This window comes from Centroberyx gerrardi, chromosome 8, assembly GCF_048128805.1.
Source record: "Centroberyx gerrardi isolate f3 chromosome 8, fCenGer3.hap1.cur.20231027, whole genome shotgun sequence".
Classification (NCBI taxonomy): Eukaryota; Metazoa; Chordata; class Actinopteri; order Beryciformes; family Berycidae; genus Centroberyx; species Centroberyx gerrardi.
Window position 1 is genome coordinate 17,701,527 of NC_136004.1, and position 20,158 is coordinate 17,721,684.

A 20,158-nucleotide genomic window follows, 5' to 3' on the forward strand; every position below is an offset into this window, starting at 1 on the left:
CACTGGGTGCTACCCCGCCCCCTCACTGCTTTGAGCGCTGTGTTAATGAAACAGTTGCTGTTTCCTGGCATAACATTAATTACCCGATCAAAAAAGAGTGGGTAATTAACTGCCCTTCTTTACCAGTGCTAATTACATTAGCAGAGAAGGGCCATTACAGGGGAGCGAGAGAAAGGAGAGGAAGAAAGAAGGGATGAAGGGGTTCAAAACAAAGACCGAAAGAAAAAAAAAAGGAATAGTAGCGCACGTGCCTATGTATGTGTTTTAAAAGAGAGAGGGAGAGAGAGAGAGAAGGAGGGCACGTTGGAGGGAGACTCGTGGTTCTCGCTGGGGCCCCCAGAGGCTCGGTCCTCAGAGGAAAGGAGGCTTACTGGAGAGGAGAGAGATGGGGCGCGGGGGGGGGGGGGGGGGGTGTTTATCTTGACATGCTCTACTCAGTCTTTAACGCTCGCATCACAATTAAGATGCTGCGGCTCATCAGCTATGTATACAAAACAGTGTAGCAAGCTGCACAAGCACACAGGTGATGGGCACAGTCAAAAATAGATCTAGCACAGTCCTGAGACTTAGAGCCATGTAGGAAAATCCCAATGTCCAGGGAATTTGAAAGGATAATACAGCATGTATGAAAGTGATTGTGCTTACTGTGTTTAATTCTGTTCCTGCAGGTTAACACACATGTAGAAAGAAACCACCAAGACAATTCACTATTTTATGGTATGTAGCCTATGGAACAAAAACAACTAAAACTAAAAAAAAACAGCATTAGTGACTTTTTGCTTATTTGTTTTATTTGGAGCACAAAATATAATTACACCTTGAGATATACAAATCACATTTGCAACATTTTTTGTACCGTTTCAAAGAAAGATGGCTTCAAAAAACATATTACAATTGCTAATAATTTTTAAATAAATAAAATCAACCAAACTCTAAAAACAACTTTTCAAATGATGTCATCTACTCCTTATGTTCTTTGTTTTCGTATCCTGAGAATGAAGTTTGTATTGTGTTGACTAAAATCAATGAGTAAGAACACAATTATATGGGTTTATGAACACCCAATATGTCCCTTTCCTTTCTATTGACCAGTTTGTGCTTTCTAGTTCATTTACTGTACTGCATAGTGACCAGAAACTTATACTGGGTTGAAACATTTAAAATTAAACAATAAAATATTTATCTCATAATCATATACCTTCAAATTTGCACTGTGGAATGAAATAATATCAGGGCATTGGTGTCAAAAAGCATGCATTAAAATGAAATGAATAAGGATAAGGCTAACTAAATTTTTTCCTTTATAGAAGGACATTCACTTTCTTTAATTGTGGGCATAACATTAACAATTTGTTATGCAAGAATCTGCAAAAGTTTTATTCCACATAAATGTGTTATGGTTTACTTTACTCTCTAAAAAATCCATCACATTTTATCAATTAGCAATTATAATGGAAATGTAGAGATAACTTTATTTCAATGACAGTTGAAAAAAGGACCACTTTATAAAAACACGTTTATATTATTCCCTAAACTAACTATAATAAGTTAAATTGCTTGTTCTTAAATAAATCAATATATGAATTCCTTTAGTAATAACCCTTGGGACAAAGAGTTTTCCCTTGTAAAACCTTAGCGATCAGAACAAAAAATAAAGGGTCTATGTTTCTGGAATGTAAATTGTCTTCAAAAAGTCTACTACAAAAAAACCTCTCGCTAACTCACAGACAATGTACACACATGCCATTAACGGTGTCCATACACAGACAAATAGCACCCTGCTTTTTAGAGCTTCAACGTAATATCAGAGTTGTCCGTCATCCAACAAGGTTCAGTGCTCTCACAACGAATCCTGTACGTCTCTAGCCAAGATTTTGGGCAGGTGTTGGAAGAATCGAATACTGCATGTGATAGTAGGCCAGAGGTAATTACGGATGCTTTTGAAGCTTGTGGCGAGATTAGGACCTGTTTCCCTCAGTTTCCTTTCAAAATGCAGACACCTCATGAAGCACCCAGCAGTTTGGTCCAGTCTGGTGCTGTTAGCTAAGGAGCATTTTCTGTCTGTAGCTGTTGTGGGTGAAGTAATCTCCTCTGCCTCTGGAGTGGATGGCTGGTCTTTGGACATTTCATACCCCGTCCCTTTCATCCAGCTGGATGAAAAATGGACTAACAAATGGCAGGGGGCTCAGGGAGGATAGTTATATGTGGTTGCTAGATCAATTTTCCATTCTCCCTGCCCTCTTAGTGCCAAGAGAGGGGTTAAGTGAAGCAGTGGTCTGGGGTAGATTGGGGCGGGTGCTTTGCTACATCGGGGGAACAACCAGGCCCGCCATTGCTGGAGAGAAAAAGAATATACAAATTCTATGATTCTAGTCAATCAGCCTATCTTGCATTATTGTACATCCAGCCAATCGCTTTGTCATGTTCAGTCAAGCTTTTGTGAGTTTAGCACAAGAGGGTTAGACTGCATTCGTAAGTTCAGAGAGGGGGGTCAGATAGTGAGTTGGATGGCTACCTCTGAAGCTGTTCCCCCCTGAGGCGGGGCAGGCAGGGGAGGGGGAGCCCTGGGGCCTGAGGACGGGAGCAAAAGCACTCTTCTGTTTGGCAGCAGACGGGAAGGAGGAGAAAGGCAAGAGAGATGACGAAGAGCTGGAGCCTCCTGGTATAGTGGGGCTAGAGGGCATTACTGTGGAATAGAAAGCAACAATCATTACTTCAACAATCTGACAGACTCAGAAATGTGAGGCTGGTTATTTGTTGGCTTAAAATACAAGTAATGTCAACAACACCATGTGAATTTAAAGAGGATGAGAAAGCACTGAAGCTCTTACCGTAGGGAGAGCCTGTGGGGGAGGCACTGCTGAAACCAGGAGACCCAGGTACTCCCAGGCTGGTCATGGGCACTGTCCCGTACCCTCCAGTCATCCCCCCACTGCCCCCGTAGCTCGACTGCTGAGGGGTGGAGGCAGAGGGGTAACCCCTTGGGGACAAACTGCTGGAGTTACGAATGTAACCTAGAGAAAGAGAAAGACGGTGGGTCAGATATGACAGCCGATAGGGGCAAATACTGAAGTAGTGCGTGGTTTATGACTCATTCTCCTCACCCTGGCTGCTCTGTCCCGGCTCCCCAATGCTGACGCCAAGCTGAGAAGGGTAGGAGCCCAGGCCCATGACACTGCCGTGGGCCGGTGAGCTGGGCAGCGCCTGCAGCTGACTGTGAGGACGGGGAACACTGTAGAGGGCCTCGGCAATGTCAGCCGCACGTTTCAGCAACATGTCCTACAGGAGAGACAACACAGTGATTAGCAATGGCTCAGTCTCATAGATACACACAGGCTATATCAACTTTTACATATGTGGCCCTCTCTACTGTCCACAGACTGTAAAATGGTAAGCATTCATAAATATGTCAAGCAAACAGGCATACAGAGAGTGAGTTTGATGTACCCCTTAAATGCCTGGATGTCCCGTGTGTAGCTATAGAGCTGTCATTTTAGTATATTAAAGTATTTGGGATATAGTGCCAGAAATGCTGGTGCTTACCTGATTACTGTGTGGGTTTCCATACAGGGCCTCCACCAGATCAGCCGCTCTCTTCAACAGCATCTCCTACAAAGACAAAAACTTGAGTTACACTATCACCTTAATGGGAGTGTAGCACAATTCCTTGAAGAATCATCATGTATGTGGTGTGATCTTTCATAAAGGAGTCTCTCCCACCTTGGCTAGTTTGTCCGGGTCACCAGGATGTCGAGGAATGACCTTCTGAAGACGCTGGAAACCATAGTCTATGGTTGGCTCATTCAGGGCTAAAATAAAATACAAACCACACATACAGTACATCAAACCCGGGTCATATGTCATCTAAAGCCCATACACAAAACCTGTAACCTCTGGATAACTTCGGTGTTATTGTGAGGTCTAGAAAAAGTGCATGATGTTCTCCGCTCACCTGTGTAGATGAAGCGTCCAGGCGCTCCCTTGCAGAATTGTTTGGATTTGTAGGACAGTGTGACCTCCACGACCCCGGGGATATGGCGAGGAGGTGTCTGGACACGGATAGCGTGGGGCGTGATCAACTGAGGGAACAGGACAGAGGTTGTGTTACTAAACAACAACATATGATTCCCCCCACACACCCGGCAGACATCCTACGCTATATGTGGGCTAAAATAACACTGTGGGAAGATAAATATATAGTAGACAGCTCATAAATCATCTCAATAACGAGACAAGCCATATGCTATATATATATCATTTCACAATATGCTTTAATCCGTGCCAGTCATTAGTGAAATGTTTTGAAGAGAATCCCTACCTCGCTCCACACCAGCATGCTGCCAAACACCACCTGCAGCCCATCAAAGAAGTTCTCTCCAATGACGATGACCATGGCCCCGCCGGTGGTCCAGCCCTCGCTGGGGCTGATGGCTTTGATACAGGGGGTAGCTGGACAGGGAAACATAGCAAGGTTAACTCCTAGACTTTCAATACAGCATGCACTGTCATTCAAAGAAGAGAGGATAGAGTGCTTCTACTGGGTTTCTGTCTGTGGAGGCATTTGCTGAAGATGCCCTTTGGTCTGTGTTTGGTCTGAGTTCCAAGGCACTGTACAGGCAAACATTTTAAAAAGCTGTTTTTTTTCATGGCTTATTCAAAAGAATATTTTAAAAACAACTCTGCCGCGTTTCAGCCATGCTGTGGCCTTCATCAGGGAGTATCACACCAAACTGCATGAAGAACAATAAGGGAAGGTCCATTTCAAATGTAGGTCAACAAGTCACATGACTGAAAACAATGCCAAGCATGTACAACAATGAAAACAGCTCTGGTAAAATACAGGATATATAGACACAGCCAAAACAAGAAACACCCCCTAACCCATGCATCATGTTGTCGTACAACACCATAACAGATGTATTGTGTGTTTTCCTATTCTGTGACTTGTTGACCTACATTTGAAATGGACCTTCCCCTATCCACCATCTTGCTCTTCATGCATTCCTGTGAGCACAATAACTCAAGAACAATACATGATAGAAACTTCATACTTACACCACAGATTCCCCCTATAGAGTAGATGACCTGATTAGATTTTGGAGTACCTTGCTGCATAAATTTGCATATTAATGAGGAAAAACTGGTTATTTTGAAACTGCTATAACTCCTTAATGCTTTAAGATACAGAGATCATATTAATACCGCCCATGTGTTATGTGAAGACAAGTATGTTGACATAGAAATATTTGCTAATTAATGCTTTAATTAACTTAATTAATGACCTCAGTAGCATAACTGGCTGTGTTTAATATATCATGGTGATTATGGTGGGACACGTGGCAGCTCAAGTGCCTATTGATAAAATTTTTGCCTGAAGAGTGCCATGGAACAGCATGTACTATGTTTCTGAATGTAGATGAGGAAGACAAGTAATAAGACAGATAGTAAGATAGCTGGTGCATGATGCTCAGTGACACTGTAGTTGTTGGTTAGTGCCTTACCATATTCCATAGCATTCTCTACTGACTCGCCTGGCTCCAGTCTGCGGGCTCTCCGACCGTGTTTTGAGTTGTTGTGGACAAACATGTTGTCGGACACCGCTAGGACATGGCCGTCTACACTCACAGTGCTGGACAAGACCACCTGAAAGAGAGGGAAGAGCCAGGGGAGAGAGGGGAGGGAAAGATACATGAGTGTCTGTGCATGGCTTGGACAGCAGGCTGTGAGTCCCAGTCTCCGGTTACAACAGCAAAGTCCCTCGGCAACAATCTGTTTCAGCATACAGGTGATAGTAATATTTCTCAATAGGTAAAACGATGTCCCTGGGATCTTCATCATATGTCTACACTCCGGTGATGACACTCCTCATACACCCCTTCCCTCCTCCATCGAGTCTCCATATGGCCTCTCTGCTGCTGCGAGCTCTTGCTCAGCTTTTTGATTCATACAGCATACAGCGGGCCGATCGTTGTCTCCTCCTGATCCCTCAATGACACCAAACATATGGACCGAATCTCCCATTTTAACTGGCCGTTAAAGTAGTGGATGATATATAGTGGCCCTAATTTGATTTTCTGGCCACAGCATGTGTGTGTCCCTTCCTACATCTGCCTCCCGTGGATGACATGCATACAATATATGAGAGTACACTTGTAGGTTTTTCTCTTTGGATATTTATGAGTGTTAATGCGTCAGTATTTCTGTAGGTGTTAATGATTTTGAATGTGTTTTTATGAACATGTTTGACGCTTAGAGGAGATGGGTTGATTACAAAGATTTCATTTTTAATGAAACGGTAATCCCTAAACATTTCACAATATGCATTTTAGAAAACCAGACAGCAAAGATAAAACCAACACTCGCTTCAAATAAACACATGGCAGTAATTTCCTAGGTGCAGAAAGACAGAGAAGGAGCCAAAGGAAGAAAAAGAGAAAAACGCATATGTGCTATAGGTGGTGGAGTGGGAGAGGAATCTAAGGGAAAATAACTGTAAATTATCGATCAAGCAGCAGCAGACTCCTGTCCGGCTCTGATCGCCTTTTAACCCAGAGACGAGGGTCGTGCAGCGCCTGTGTGCTCATAACTTCTCAGCATGTGTCACAATGCAGGAGTTAAAACAAACATGGTGGAAGACAGGGGGAGCAAGAAGAAGGGAAAGGGAGAGGGTTAGATGGGAGAGGGAGAGAATGCCAGACAGGGGCCGCTGGTGCTGAAAGACAGCAGAGGAAGTGAGGCGGGAGTGTCCCCTGTGACCACTTCCTGGGTCACGGAGCATGACCTCCTCCATCTGGAGCCAATCACTCAATTCTTGACAACTTCCTGAAACACCTCAACCTATTTCCTGCCCGTCTCCCCCCGCGTCTCTCCCACATATCTAACCCCTTTCGTTTCTCTTTCCATCTCTCTGTCTCCTTATTGATTTTTAACTTTCACCTTTAACTCTCTCCGCTATATCTTCCATTGGAAATACCCTCGCAGAGCCTCAGACTGCTGTAAGAGTAAATGTGGTAGCAACTGTACTTGAACCAGAAAATAGCCACTTTCTTAAGATGGAGGGGCAAAAAGGTGTTATGTTTTACATAACTGTGAAATCTTTTGTTTTTTATCATTTATTCACATATTCAGTCCCATAAATTATCTCCTTCTCTCTCTCCCCTCACACACAAGCACACATTCACCTCGCACAAATGCATTTCTCTATCTTATCCATACCTGAAATCGCCTCATGTCCCTTGGGTTCCCTGCTGTCTTCAGACAATTCTGGTTACACTTCAGGAAAAACTTCAAGAAAAACCTGCAAAGGTAAATAAGAGGACACACATTTGTACATCAACAACTAAGATATCACATGAAAGAATTGTGTATGGCTATTTGCTGCCCAGCAATACAGAATCACTAATCAAAGGAGACATTAATTATTTTTCTGAGACAGGGCTTGTGGGTGGTGTGTGTGTGTGCGTGTGTGTGTGCACACGCGTGTGCACGCTTGTGAGCGCGTGCATGTATGATTGCAGCTCTGACATCAATCACAGCTGTTTAGTTTAGTATTAGAGTCAATGTTATTACACTTTAAATCAAGTGATGAGAATTTGAAGCGTAGTCCAGTGAAAAGCGCTGCTGTGTTTCAAAGTAAACTAGAGACAGTGATGTATGCCAGGAGACTCTGGGGACCATGGTATCCCGCAATGCCGTATTTGAACCCCCACATGGGAATGGTGAGGGAAACGAAGTAGAGACAACTACAGAGAAAGTGAAATGAGGAGGTGGAAAGAGGAAGCTAGTGATAGAGGGAGAGTGCTGGTATGGACATGAATTTTTGTTTTCAAGTGTATGTGTCTCATTATGTATGTGAGTTTACTTTTGAGTGTGATAGACTGTGGAGACAGAAAGACAGAGAGAAAGAGGGAGAGAGAGAGAGAGAGAGAGGTGCTGATAGCCTCTGCTACACCAAAGAAAACCTGAGAGAGAGGTGGAATAAATAGGAGAGAAAGGGAGACTATGGAGAGAGACTCCAAATCCCAGGTGTACACAGTTCGGCAACACAGCCCGCTGCCATGGCAACACAGCTCTGCCGCAATCCCAAAGTCCCCATGCTGAGAGGCAAAGACAGCGATGGGAAAGAGAAGGCAACAACAAGAACACATTCCATCACAGAAATAGAGAGGGGGTGAGCAGAGGAAGGAGAGACTAGAAAGAGACTTGGCAAGGTGGGGACCAGGAAAGTATATAAAGAGGGCAGGTGCAGATGAGGCTGGGAGGATGTAGACAAATCTCAGGGAGAACAGAAATTAAACAGACGATGTTTGTGAAAAAAACACACAAAGGAAAAATAGACCTGGAAATGATGTGGAGTTGTGATGTAATTATGGCAATTGGCAAATATATTGCCTAAAACCAGATGTCCATTCCACTGACAGAGAGTGCAACTGCCTTGCATTTGAAAAACACACCCATTAATGTTCCAATTAAACAAACAACAACAGTGCAGAAGAAAAATGCTACGGAGGGAGGCAGCGGTTTGGAGCTAGATGGGTAGCTCCAATCCCACCCACATTGTGCTCTCTGCAAATATAAGTCATCTTAATGGAGAGATGTTGTTTGGAGAGGAACTTCATATTGGCCCCACAGCCCTGAACCCTCCCATTGAATACTAATCTCTCCCTCACTCTGTCAGCCTTTTACTCGCTCTTCTTCCATCATTCCCTCCAGCTTCCTCCCTTGTGAACGGGCCCTGGCTCAGAACCGGCTCTCGGTTCCAAAACTGTGTCCAATATTTCTTGATTTGAGCTATTTCGTCGGAGGACAATCAATATTGTTGTTGGCGGCGGGTGATTATAATTTATCAGTGAGAGCTCGGACCTCCAACCTCAAAGCTCAGCTGAGGGTGGAAACGTGCAAAAGGGCACATCGGCGCCTCTCCCTCCCTTAAACCACTTCCTCCTTCCATTTCGTTCCTCATCTGTCTGACTTTGTCCTCTTTTCCTTACTTCTGCTAGCTAGACAATCTGCATCATACCTCTATGACAGCATGAACTGAATAGGATTTAAAGTCACTATATGCTTGGTGTAGAAGTAAACATATACATTGCTTTGTGATTCTGAAGAGGAGCACATTCAAAGGTGTTGTGTTTCATTTTACTGCCTCCTTTGAGGGTCATACAGTATGTATATTTTATCCAGGGCAATGATTCTAACATTATGGCTCATTTTAAAGGCTAAAGGGGTAATTTATAACAGCATGGGGACCTCATTTTGGGGTTTAATGACCATGGCCATGGTCTGGCTGTGGCTTAGTCACACTACTTTCCTTGCCACTTGCTCTTTGGCCATTTCAAGTTCATCTAGCCAGCAGTGATCACTGATCCCACTGAGTGACACTGTCAAACTGTACTGCAGTGAAGCCTCAGATGCCAGAATCACGACCCGAGTTGAGAGGTTGTCGACATCCGTCTCAGGCTGTGTGCATTAACTTCCTTAGGGTTCCTGACCTTGTTTGTTGACTTCTCCTTATCATTCCCTGTTTATATGACACCCGATCGCTCACACACACACACGCACACACACACACATACACACACACACACACACACACACACACACTCACACGCATGCATGCACACTCTAATACACTGACACCCCCACCTTTGCCCCCCTCCCAAAAACCCATTCAGTCAACTTTTCACCCCCCTCAGTTCGGACGCACACAGCTGCAAATGCTGAAATTAAAGCGAGACGTTGACGCATATATTAGCATGCATTAGCCGCTTCCCCCTGCCCACTTAACATGCAAATCTCCCAGCCCCGTCGCCTCGCACCTTCTGCCACACATTCATTTGCTGAATTATAATTAGACTAATCTTGCATAATTAATAAGAAGTCGAGGACCCTCTGTTTTTTATCCCCCTCCTCTATTGTGGTTGCAAAAGTTTAATATCGCTGTTGTTTGTTTTTGTTTTGGTAATGTAATACACCCACACACCTCCCCATCCACAGGGAAGAGATGAGGAGAACATGCAAAGAATTGGAGGTGATCCTGATGTCATAGAGAAATTGCAGAGAAAGACTATTTTCAAAGAACTCCTTTAGCTATAACATGTTTATATTTTCATCTGTGCCTTGTTCTGTACATTCACACACTATCCTGTTCTATAAATCATGCATAAAATGATAAATCCATTTGATTACAAAACTGTCAAGACATTAACATAGTGCAAATAAAGCTAATGGGAAACACATTTCAACTTGGAAACATATAAATAAATGTCATAAATGTTCTTGATGTTGAATATTATTTGTTGTATTCAATTGATTAAACTTATTCCAAGCCAATAATTTTGAACACTTGAGCAAAAGGCTTTTTTGGTAATAAATATAATAAGTGTTATTCTGTTATTAATGAATGAAAATGTAATTGTAGAGTGCAAAACATGTTTCTATGTCATAATATTATTGAAAGATCTAACACCAAAACTCTTTTATGATTTTATTTGTCCCATATTGGCTAATAATTGACTAATAGAAAACAGAGAGTTTCATGAAGCAGTTTGCAGTTGTCAGCATTGGAAACCGAGCTATAACTTCTACAACTGGCAACATCTACCCTCCACAGACACACTTACAACAGGAAACACAAACAAAACACAGACCCAAGTCTTAGACCTGGGGATCATTTTCCTCACTGGCACCACAGGGAGTCTGTTTTTTCTTTTCTGTCTTCCCTTCTGTATCTCTGTCAAGGCCTCCAAATCCCTTTTGTCTGCATCTGCTTCAGTTCCCAAGACTAAACACAGGCCACGCAGCGTGAGGGAGCCGACCCAATGGTGACAACTTGCTTAACTAAAACTAGTTTAAAAAACAAACCAGCAAGTCATGACACCAATAACAACAACAGAGATGCAGTTCTGTAAATATTTCACTCCTCAGTGGACCCTCAGCTTCACACTGCTCGCTGCTTTGAGGCATCTGTTACACATAAGTGTTACACAGTATGCTTTACATATGGCCTTAATCAGGCAGCAAGCACCTAAGCAGCATAGGACCTCTAACAAAAATGTTCATAGGCATTCATCAGCACTAATCACTGTTGACATAAACTGCCTTTTCACATAGACATAAAACACATCACCCTCTGTGCTCATTGTAAATGAAGGTTTACTGGTAGCAATGGATCTTGAAGCAATGATGCAAAAGGCTTTAGAGAGAGTTAGAGTCCAAGTTAGTCAGCAGCACAACTAAAAAAGTTTGTCCACTCCTCTTTTGCTCTGGGTTTAGCATCAGGCCTCCAATTTTGGGCAACTGCATCAAAGATGACAAATTTATGTCCCAATAAAAATATGGGAATTGAGGGGGGGGAAAAGGAAAGGAAAAGAAAGAGGAGGAGGAGGAGAGAGAGATGAGAGTTCGGCAGACATGTGGATGCCCTGTTCTCCATCTGCGACACAGTCAGAGAGGTGGAGAGGAGCGAGGAGAGAGAGAGATGGGGAGACAGAAGAGAGAGCCGGTCCCCTTCATAACCCAGTCCCTACTCTCTAGATGACAGACATGGGGGATGTAGGAAATAAGGAGAGACTGAGAAAGACTGAAAAAGAGAGAGAGAGAGAGAAAGATGGAGTGGAAGAGAGAGAGAGAGAGAGAGAGAGAATGTTGACGTCCTGTATTCAGGGCCATCACTCATCAGAGATCCCCTCCATCACAACCCCCCCCCCCCCCCCCCCCCTCCTCACCCTGAAAAAACAAAACAGTGTCCTGACATGGTGGTGGAGTGGGGGGGGGCTAAGGGGAGGTTAGGGAGGGAGGGACGGAGGGAGGAAAATTAGGAAACCAGATGTGAAGCATTAAAACATACTGACATGCTGAGGGCCTTCCTCTGCCACACTCACACACTAACTCATACACAGACACAAATACGTGCACACATGCATGCATATGTCACACGTGCGCATGTGACACGCCAACATATGCATCGTCACAGAAACATATAAATATACAAATAAACACATGCAAGCAACCCCATGCATACAATCAGCCACACAAAACGATACACATTAGCAAGCACCCAACCATAGCGCATCATGAGCTAATAAAAAAAATCATATGCATGTAAGCACTCGTTGAAATTCAAAAAATATGTAAGTATTGGGTCAACTAAATGCTGTGGCTGGAGGCTATAGACTAGGATTTGGATAAGCCAGTGTTGACCTAAGAATGTTTCACGCCAAGGCAGAAATCTACAGATGGGTCGTCATGCATCAGTGTATGGATATGCATCCAATTAGTACATGTACCGGGGCCGAGGAAGGGTTGGGGGGAGGGAGATGGAGGTGTTTTGTTTTTCTCCATGGGGAGAGTTGCGTTGGGGGGAGGTGGAGGTTGGGGGGGTGGGGGGGGGGCGGGGAGTAGTAATAAATACCCCTGGACCCGGGTCCCCTGGCAGACTGGAAGCTAGACTGGTCACCAGGGTTAACACCCGGGGCACATGACCTTTGACACTGCTAATGGGGCACAGAAAACCCTCCACGAACTGATACCCCCTCTGTCGCATACCACCGCAGGACCTTTCACACCAGCCTCCCAGTCCACCCCCCTCCTAAAACACACTGGGATATCTGTGGCATCGGCTTCACTCGCCTTTCACCAACAAACTTCACATAGCCCGACTGACCTCATGTTAGATTTTTTTCTCCCTTTTTTTGTAATAGCTTCTCTAACACACATCCTATCATAAACAAATCATCAGTTTTTAGACATGTTGGTTCTCTTGAATTTGAGATGACTGCTACACTTGAAACCTCGGTCTACTTTGTATTTAGCACATGACTGGTCACCACTTTAATCTGATGTCTAACAGTCTCTCACTGATGCCAGTTCTAACGCAGGAGTTGAGTGAGTTGAACCTACGCACACATGCTGACATATGAAACAGCAGACTGATAGGCACCTCAAACCAGCTCCGTGAAATACTGACTCATTGATCAGTGGCAACAGAAACACTAAGCAGAGATCCCAGGCAAACATGTAACAGACGGAGGGACTCAGGTCTTTATAAAGTTGCCTGGTGGATTGGATGTGCCCCTATGGCCTCTTCTCCACTGCCTCCCAGGCTGGCTTCACCCCTGCAACCTCAGCCCCGGCCCACCCCACCTCTAAACTTGAGAACTGTGACAAAGCCAAACATTTAAACCACTAGTGCTGATTTATAGAGCTTGGTAGTGCTGTAAAACCTTCAGGCTTGCCACCGCAAAAGCGGCTGAGGCACAGCGTGGCTGAGAGGGAAAGAGGAGGTTGAGAGGAGGAAAGGGGAATGATGGGACAGGGACAAAAGAGGCAATGAAGTGTTTCAACAAGGTTTCTCCTGGGTGCTAAAGTGTCCCACTGCGTAGCCTCTGTCCAGCTGCTAAATGTGAATTTTAATGGTTTAAATTGAATTAATGTTTAAGTTTCCCAAGCTTAACCAAAAAGCACAGAATGCATACAGAGTGGTGGCCACATGGGACTGTGGTCAGACTGCCAAATAGATAGATATGGATAGATATTCAGAGTCAGGAGAACATGAATTCACAACCAGAACAGGGAATAGAACTCCCATCAGTGGCCTGACCTCTCCCAGCATGCCTAGTGTGTCCTGAGGGACGACGATTCAAAATATACTCTCATAACTGTCAAATGGAGACATGGAGCACCCACTAGGGCTGAATAGATTTCAAACATACCAAAAGGTCATCTAAAATACACTAGCACTAATCATGCTTTGTCAATATCATTTCAATCATTCAGCCAGTAATCAGATTTTCCAATAACTTGGGTATATCAAAGCACAACCCAAACCTTCCTCTATAAGAAGAACAAAGAGTCTGAGATGGATGCCACAGAGAGGGAGAGGAGAGGAAAGAGAAGCAACAACAGAATGAGAAGAGATGTCTTCTTAATTAGCCAGTAATGATAAGATCTGACAAACAACATCTGTTTCCAGAAAGAGAGAGGGGGGGGAAGCGGGGGGAGAGGGAAGGAGAGGGCGGGAGTGAGGGATAGGAAGGAGGAAGAGAGTGCGAGAGAGAGAGAGAGAAGCAGCTGAGAAACCTGTGAAGCCTAGACAAGAGGGACCTGCTTGTAAGAAAGTAAAGGGGGAGCGGAGGGGATGTGTAAGGGAGGGAATGCTGTGTAGCGTGACACAATAGAGGAACGAAGGATGAGAAGTATAACAGAAGTGAGAGAAAGACAGACAGGGGAGAGAAATCTGACAGGGTTGAGGGAGTCTAGGAACCAGGACGAATATGACAGACAGAGGGAGGAAAACAGATCAAATTGAGAAGAAGGAGGAAGATAGGCAGACGCAGAGAGGGTGAGCTGGATAATGGTACTAGAGGGAGAGTCGGGGGAGGGAGGGGGGGAAGGAGGGAGGGAGGGAGAGGTGGAACGTGTGAAGAGATGGGTATGGAATCACTCAGAGGTCCAGGGTGCTGTAATTTACTGTCCGTGGCTAATCCACAGCAAATGTGTGGAGCCGAGGACTGGAGAGAAAGGAGAGAGAAGGGGAATTGGAGGGTGGGGGGAGGGAGGGAGGGGGGTAAGGGGGGGTGGGGGTAAGGGGGAGGGCACAGAGACTGTCGGGGCGCTCAGCATGCCTGCTGGGAGCCTGTCAGCGGTCACATCACCCCCTGCCCTCAGCCCTGACGGATTCATCAGGACCATTACACACTCACACACACACACACACACACACACACACACACCCACGCAGCACCCACACACTTACAAAAGATTATAGTGACATCACAGTTGTTAAATTGCCGTTCATGTTTTCCTTTAAAATATATTTTGCCTCCATGATGAGGAAAACACCACAGACATCTGTTGCATAAATGATCCAGATACAGCCAGCATCAAAACAGAAAAAAAAACAGAAAAAGCAGAAAAGCCATCCATCTGGTCTGCGGTACCCCGACTTTATATCCTCCTCTACCACACACCAGCCTATTCTGCACTCTCCATACCACATCATCTTACTTATTTCAAGTAGTTAGTTAAATAATAATGTTGATGTGTTGTACTATTTGTTGTGTGGTTGTCTTACAGTGAAAATTGTGTCTGTACTACATGCTTGCCTGATTGTGCTGTCCAAGGACCACAGGAAGAATAACAATTGCCTCCGGCATCCAACATGGATCTTTAATCAAATTTAATTAAAAATATACTGCAGATGTGTAAATATTAGTGTTGGGGAATGTTTTCAAAAAGTGAAAGGTGGGGAAATATCAGAGAAATCTGAGTCCTGGGAAATTTATTCTGTCCAGATTCCTGACAAACAGACAAACAAACAAACAAAAGTCACTTGCGGGGCCGGCTCAGCACCAGGGGGCATTGTTAAGTCATTAGTGAAATTTAAGACCTTAACAGAGGCGGTTGACCAAACCCACTCATCCATCCCCCCACACCCTCACAGCTCCACCCAGAGCAGCAGCGTCCAGCCAAAGAAAACAGACCCTGTTCCTAAATACCACTGCTAACTGGCCTCTGACTCCACACACACACACACACACACACACACACACACACACATACACACACAAACACATGAGATCCTGATTATACTGACTACACATATCCCCTTACAAAATAAATGGCAAATGCAAGCATCTCACATGAAAAATAAACCCACAGACACAGGCAAACCCATAGTCACACACACACACAAACACACACACACTCACTTGCTGGCTATCTGAAGTACCCTCTAAATCACACTAATCTGCCCCCTTCTGATCTGCAGAGTGCCCCTACTTAATCTCTACACTGCTCAACCAAAGGTGAACCCTATTAGTGGCCAGACAAATGGGAGGGTTTGCCCCAGCTACTCTGGGAGTGTGAGGCCATTCAGAGAGCCATTGAGACGCCCCTCAAAACTTCTCATCTACCCCCGTCCCCTCTGCATCCCACCCACCCTAAAATCCCCTACCATTCCTCCACATTAGCCCGTTCGCAGTCCATTCCCATTTCCTGTCAAAACATCTCTCCGCTGCGCTCCGTTTCCGACTGCCCCCTCCGTAGGCTCTCTCAAAGAAAACAAGCCGGGCCTGTTCCTAGTGTCAGGGTTCAAGCCACAACACCCGACGCGGCCCGAAGCAGAGCAAAGGTGACAAAACACAAACGCGGTTCCTAACCTGCCACTCACGATACACTTCCTGCGCGCGCCGGAGTCCAGGATCTTCCCGGTTCACATGAGACCGCTTCACGAAAAAAAAGAGCCCGAGCCTCACGAAAGGTCCCCGAACTCATTTTCGCCAGCCTCAATCTGAGTGAAGCCCTCACTATTTCAAGCAATACCTGTCAGTGTATTTGATATTCCAGACATTGCATCCTCTCTCCCTGTCTGTCTTTGTGTCATTCTCCCCCCCTTCTATCGCCCCCAGGGAGGAGCCATCCCCCAGTCCTGTGCCAGCTGCTCAGTGGTCCAGCCTGTGTGCCGCTCGGCTGTGTGAGGCGGTGTGCACTGGAGCCTCAGGGCCCTGTCGCCACGCTGCCTGGCCCCCTGCCTGAGGGGCTCGCTGACAGGGGGTCTGGAGGGACTGTCCAGTACGAGCCACCAGGGAGAGACCTGTGACAGCGGACTGAAGGGACCCGTGTGTGAATGTGTCTGTGTGTGTGTCTGAGTGCATGTATGTACTGTGTATGTGAGAGACAGGTAATGTACAGTAGATTTATACATATGAATATCTGTATGTTTGTGATGTTGCGCGAAAAGGGTCAGAATCCGGAAATGGTAGGATTGGATATCTCCGAGATTCTCTAGAGAATACGGACCATTTCCAATGCATATTCGGGTGTTTGTTGACAAATACCATATCTGGTCAAATATGGACTAAATCTTTAGGATATATCCTTGGATCTTAATGTCTACTGTTTGTTGTCCGGGAAGCACCTGGATAAGTGTGACAAACTGTTCCTACTCCAGAGTTCAGATATTCTGTGGATATAAAGTTTTAAAATGATGTGATCGGAAAGTTATCACTCTGGGTTTCATCACAACCGCAACATATTAGGAAATATCCAGGCAAGGATATCTACTGATTCTGGGCCTTTTTTCACTTGTGTGTGTGTGTGTGTATCTGGCAACACTCTCTCTTCAGTGATTTCCAAGAGCAACTGTAAAGCTAAATTTGCTTGTAAACCTAAGGCTTTTTTAAGATTAATTTATGCTGAATGAGAATACAATGGTTTTGGTATGGCTCGATAAGTGCTTGTGATTTGTCGGCTGGAAGACGGGGCACGCTTGTGGGTCCAGAGGTCATGAGATGAGTTTGTACGGATGGTTTATAATGGAATTGATTTGTGTGATTCAGACAGCACCCCCAGCACAGCGCTGCCCCTCAGGTTTCCTCCCCCTAGTTAGAGCTGAGTAATCTTCAAAAGAACCATCCTCAAACTAGCATGATGAAAAAGGTAATGGTGGCAGAGGCACAGCATGCCCATTATCAATAATACACACGGAGCAAGGGGTTCAACTTTATGGCTAAATAAGAATCATATACTGGGAGTATGAGAAACAATCTCCTAAAATGACATTGTTGTCTCATACATAAAACCCTCAAGTGTATATATGGTGACATAACAGAGCTGCTTGGCGGCAGTACTCGAGTACGCATCTGGGAAAGAGGAGGAATTCGACCCCTGACACAGTCCAAAAAATGTTGCTGTTCTTATTCTTTGGCTGATAGTTTAATGTTCTTTTCCCAAAGCCTTGCTCCTATTTTCTTGGGGGTGGTGTTGGAGAATGAGGAGACTGGTGTTCCCCACCATTAGAATTACAAGGAGTATTAAGCTATCCAGCTCGCCTGGGGAGCAGGTACACTTCAACATAACTCAAAGCTCAACATATACAGCAACTCAGGGCTCGAGGCTGGCAATACACAGACATAGGGGTGATTCACAAGTACAGGAATCCCCCAAATCAAGGCAAATGCTTTCCGTCTTCATATTCTATTATTTTAAGGCCTTACAAGAGCAGAGAAAGACAGAGATAGGGTCCTGAGACGGACACGCGGGCACAAGCAGGTGGACGGACATTAACATTAACAGATGGCCAAACTGCTACTCTGAGAAATGGTAGTAGACTCAGAGACAAGGCATTCACATACAACAACAAATGATATGTGAATAGTTTATTGTCAAACTGTCCAGACAGTCTTAATCCGTAAAGACCCATAAAGATGGCTACAGTTTTACTGCACCACCGTATTGAGACTGTGTGTGTGTGTGTGTGTGTGTGTGTGTGTGTGTGTGTGTGTGTGCCTACAATCCTTCACTGCAAGACGTCTTTTCACAGGAAAAATGGGTTTGTGGATTAATCTAAGCATATAGAATTAACAAATAATAACTGTAATAATCTCCATCCAACCAAGGAGTTTAGTAATTGAGCTGATAAACTGTCAGAAAATCAGGAACAGAGTTGCTTGTTTGCCTCAGCAACAAAAGGTCCAACTGTGTACTTTATTTTCTGAGAGTGTAGATTTCAAATTAAAACTATCTACTAGACACTGATCAAGATAAAAAGAAAAGAAAACAAATGCTTTCATGACTGCGGTGACTAGTTGAAAACAAACCTACGGTACATGCACATAACTAGAATCAAGACTACAAACAGATCAATACAACCCACATCCTAAGATTAAGAGCAATGGATTCCTCTTGGAGCCAAGCATCTGAAGTCAAGCCATCGCCTGAGAGCACTAATCATTGTTCAAACAGTAGGGTGATAAACTCACAGTGAAGATTGGCCTTTTAAATGGCAGACTTAGCACATAAGATTATGGCACTGCGTGTATTTAAGGTGGAAATATTTTTTTTTATTTTTGTATTCAAAAAGCAAAGCTTGATGTATGTATATGAGTACATGAGCCTTTGTGAGATGGCTCATTTTGCGTGTGGGGGAAGGAATAGCCATATTGACAACATTGGAAAATTCCCATTGATTATTCTTCTTTTCTCTGAGCGCCGGCTTGTTAAAAAAGACCCCTCTTGGAAACACGATCAATTAGTGAGATAGTGCTTGCCATTGATCACCCCCACCACCACCCCCACCCATAAGGCTCTTGCCTTGCGATGGATCCCTCCACACTCTCCTTATGACCAACTATTGATCTCAGCCTCCTAGCCAAATATAAAACCATGCTCTTACACTGAGAGCTGCCCCCTCCCACCCAAGCCACATCACCCATTCCTACTAATACTAATACTCATACTGACATCTGCTTGTCTCCATTGTAAACCCATGGTTCACTCATAAATACAGAGGCCAGCTTTGGCCCAGAACCAATATAGTTTCGTACAGGTCAGAGGTCAGCATGGCAATAATGCCGCCATTAACAGATCTGTCTGCATGAATATTGAGAACTCCTCGGAGTAGAGGGGGTCTTTGCAGCAAAAGTAATGCAGACTCGTGTATAATACCAGTGTCATACAAAAACTGCCAGATATCCCAGGCAGCCATGTCAATAACAGCAGATTAAACATGTCCAATAGAAGGTATTATGGCCAAATATAAAAGTATATTTAAGTTAGAATATGTATATCAAAAAAGAAAAATCTTAAATACATTGAATGTTTTCAGGAACAGAGGGAACACATGACAATAGTTAGTGAAGATTTATTATGATGAGCCCGGAGGAATCAATCAATCTAGCTATCTATTGATCAATCATCTAACCAATCAGTGAGCAAGCCAGTCCATCAGTCAAAGATAAGTGGCATTCTCCAGACAAAGAAGTCCCATCAGGACTGTGAGTATAAAAGTTCACCAGTGGCAGGATTAGACAATTGTAAAACTATTAGACACAGCAGGCAGCGGGGCGTTAGATAATGCTTTCCTATAGGCAACTTGAAGAGTCATCTCTCTGTCAACGACTGCCCTTGCCCTCTTCATCCCTCGGTCCCTCCACCCCTCCACCCCCTTCACCCCTCCCTATGGATCAGCTGTGATCTCCTCTCTCCCCTTTCACTCAAATCAGGATTAGGGAGAAGGAGGGAGCGCAGCAGCAGGAGAAGGGGAGGGGGGTGGGGGGGTGTTGAGGGGTTGAAAACCGAAACAATATGGAAAGGAGATTAGAAAAGAGGGGGTTTGGGCCGTTTGGGGAATTGCAAACTCCCTTGTGCTTGGGTAGGT

The 20,158-nt window shown here is 44.6% G+C and overlaps 1 protein-coding gene across 10 annotated transcripts in view; it reads right to left on the bottom strand.

The window, feature by feature from the left end:
* Window positions 1–2,303: 2,303 nt before the first annotated feature.
* Window positions 2,304–20,158, bottom strand: part of ebf2 (EBF transcription factor 2) — a 28,373-nt gene continuing 10,518 nt past the window's right edge. For 2 of the 10 annotated variants that reach the window (XM_071920872.1, XM_078285075.1), the window contains exons 7-16: window positions 7,216–7,297; window positions 5,502–5,643; window positions 4,319–4,449; window positions 3,953–4,079; window positions 3,721–3,809; window positions 3,544–3,609; window positions 3,105–3,279; window positions 2,832–3,014; window positions 2,516–2,686; window positions 2,304–2,335 (exon numbers count right to left, since the gene is read on the bottom strand). In XM_071920872.1, coding sequence (XP_071776973.1) covers window positions 2,304–2,335; window positions 2,516–2,686; window positions 2,832–3,014; window positions 3,105–3,279; window positions 3,544–3,609; window positions 3,721–3,809; window positions 3,953–4,079; window positions 4,319–4,449; window positions 5,502–5,643; window positions 7,216–7,297 — 1,198 coding nt within the window. Of the gene's footprint in view, window positions 2,336–2,459; window positions 2,714–2,819; window positions 3,015–3,104; window positions 3,280–3,543; window positions 3,610–3,720; window positions 3,810–3,952; window positions 4,080–4,318; window positions 4,450–5,501; window positions 5,644–7,215; window positions 7,298–20,158 lie in introns of those variants that run through there. The other 8 variants (XM_071920873.1, XM_071920870.1, XM_078285076.1 and 5 more) reach the window with 7 other exon arrangements.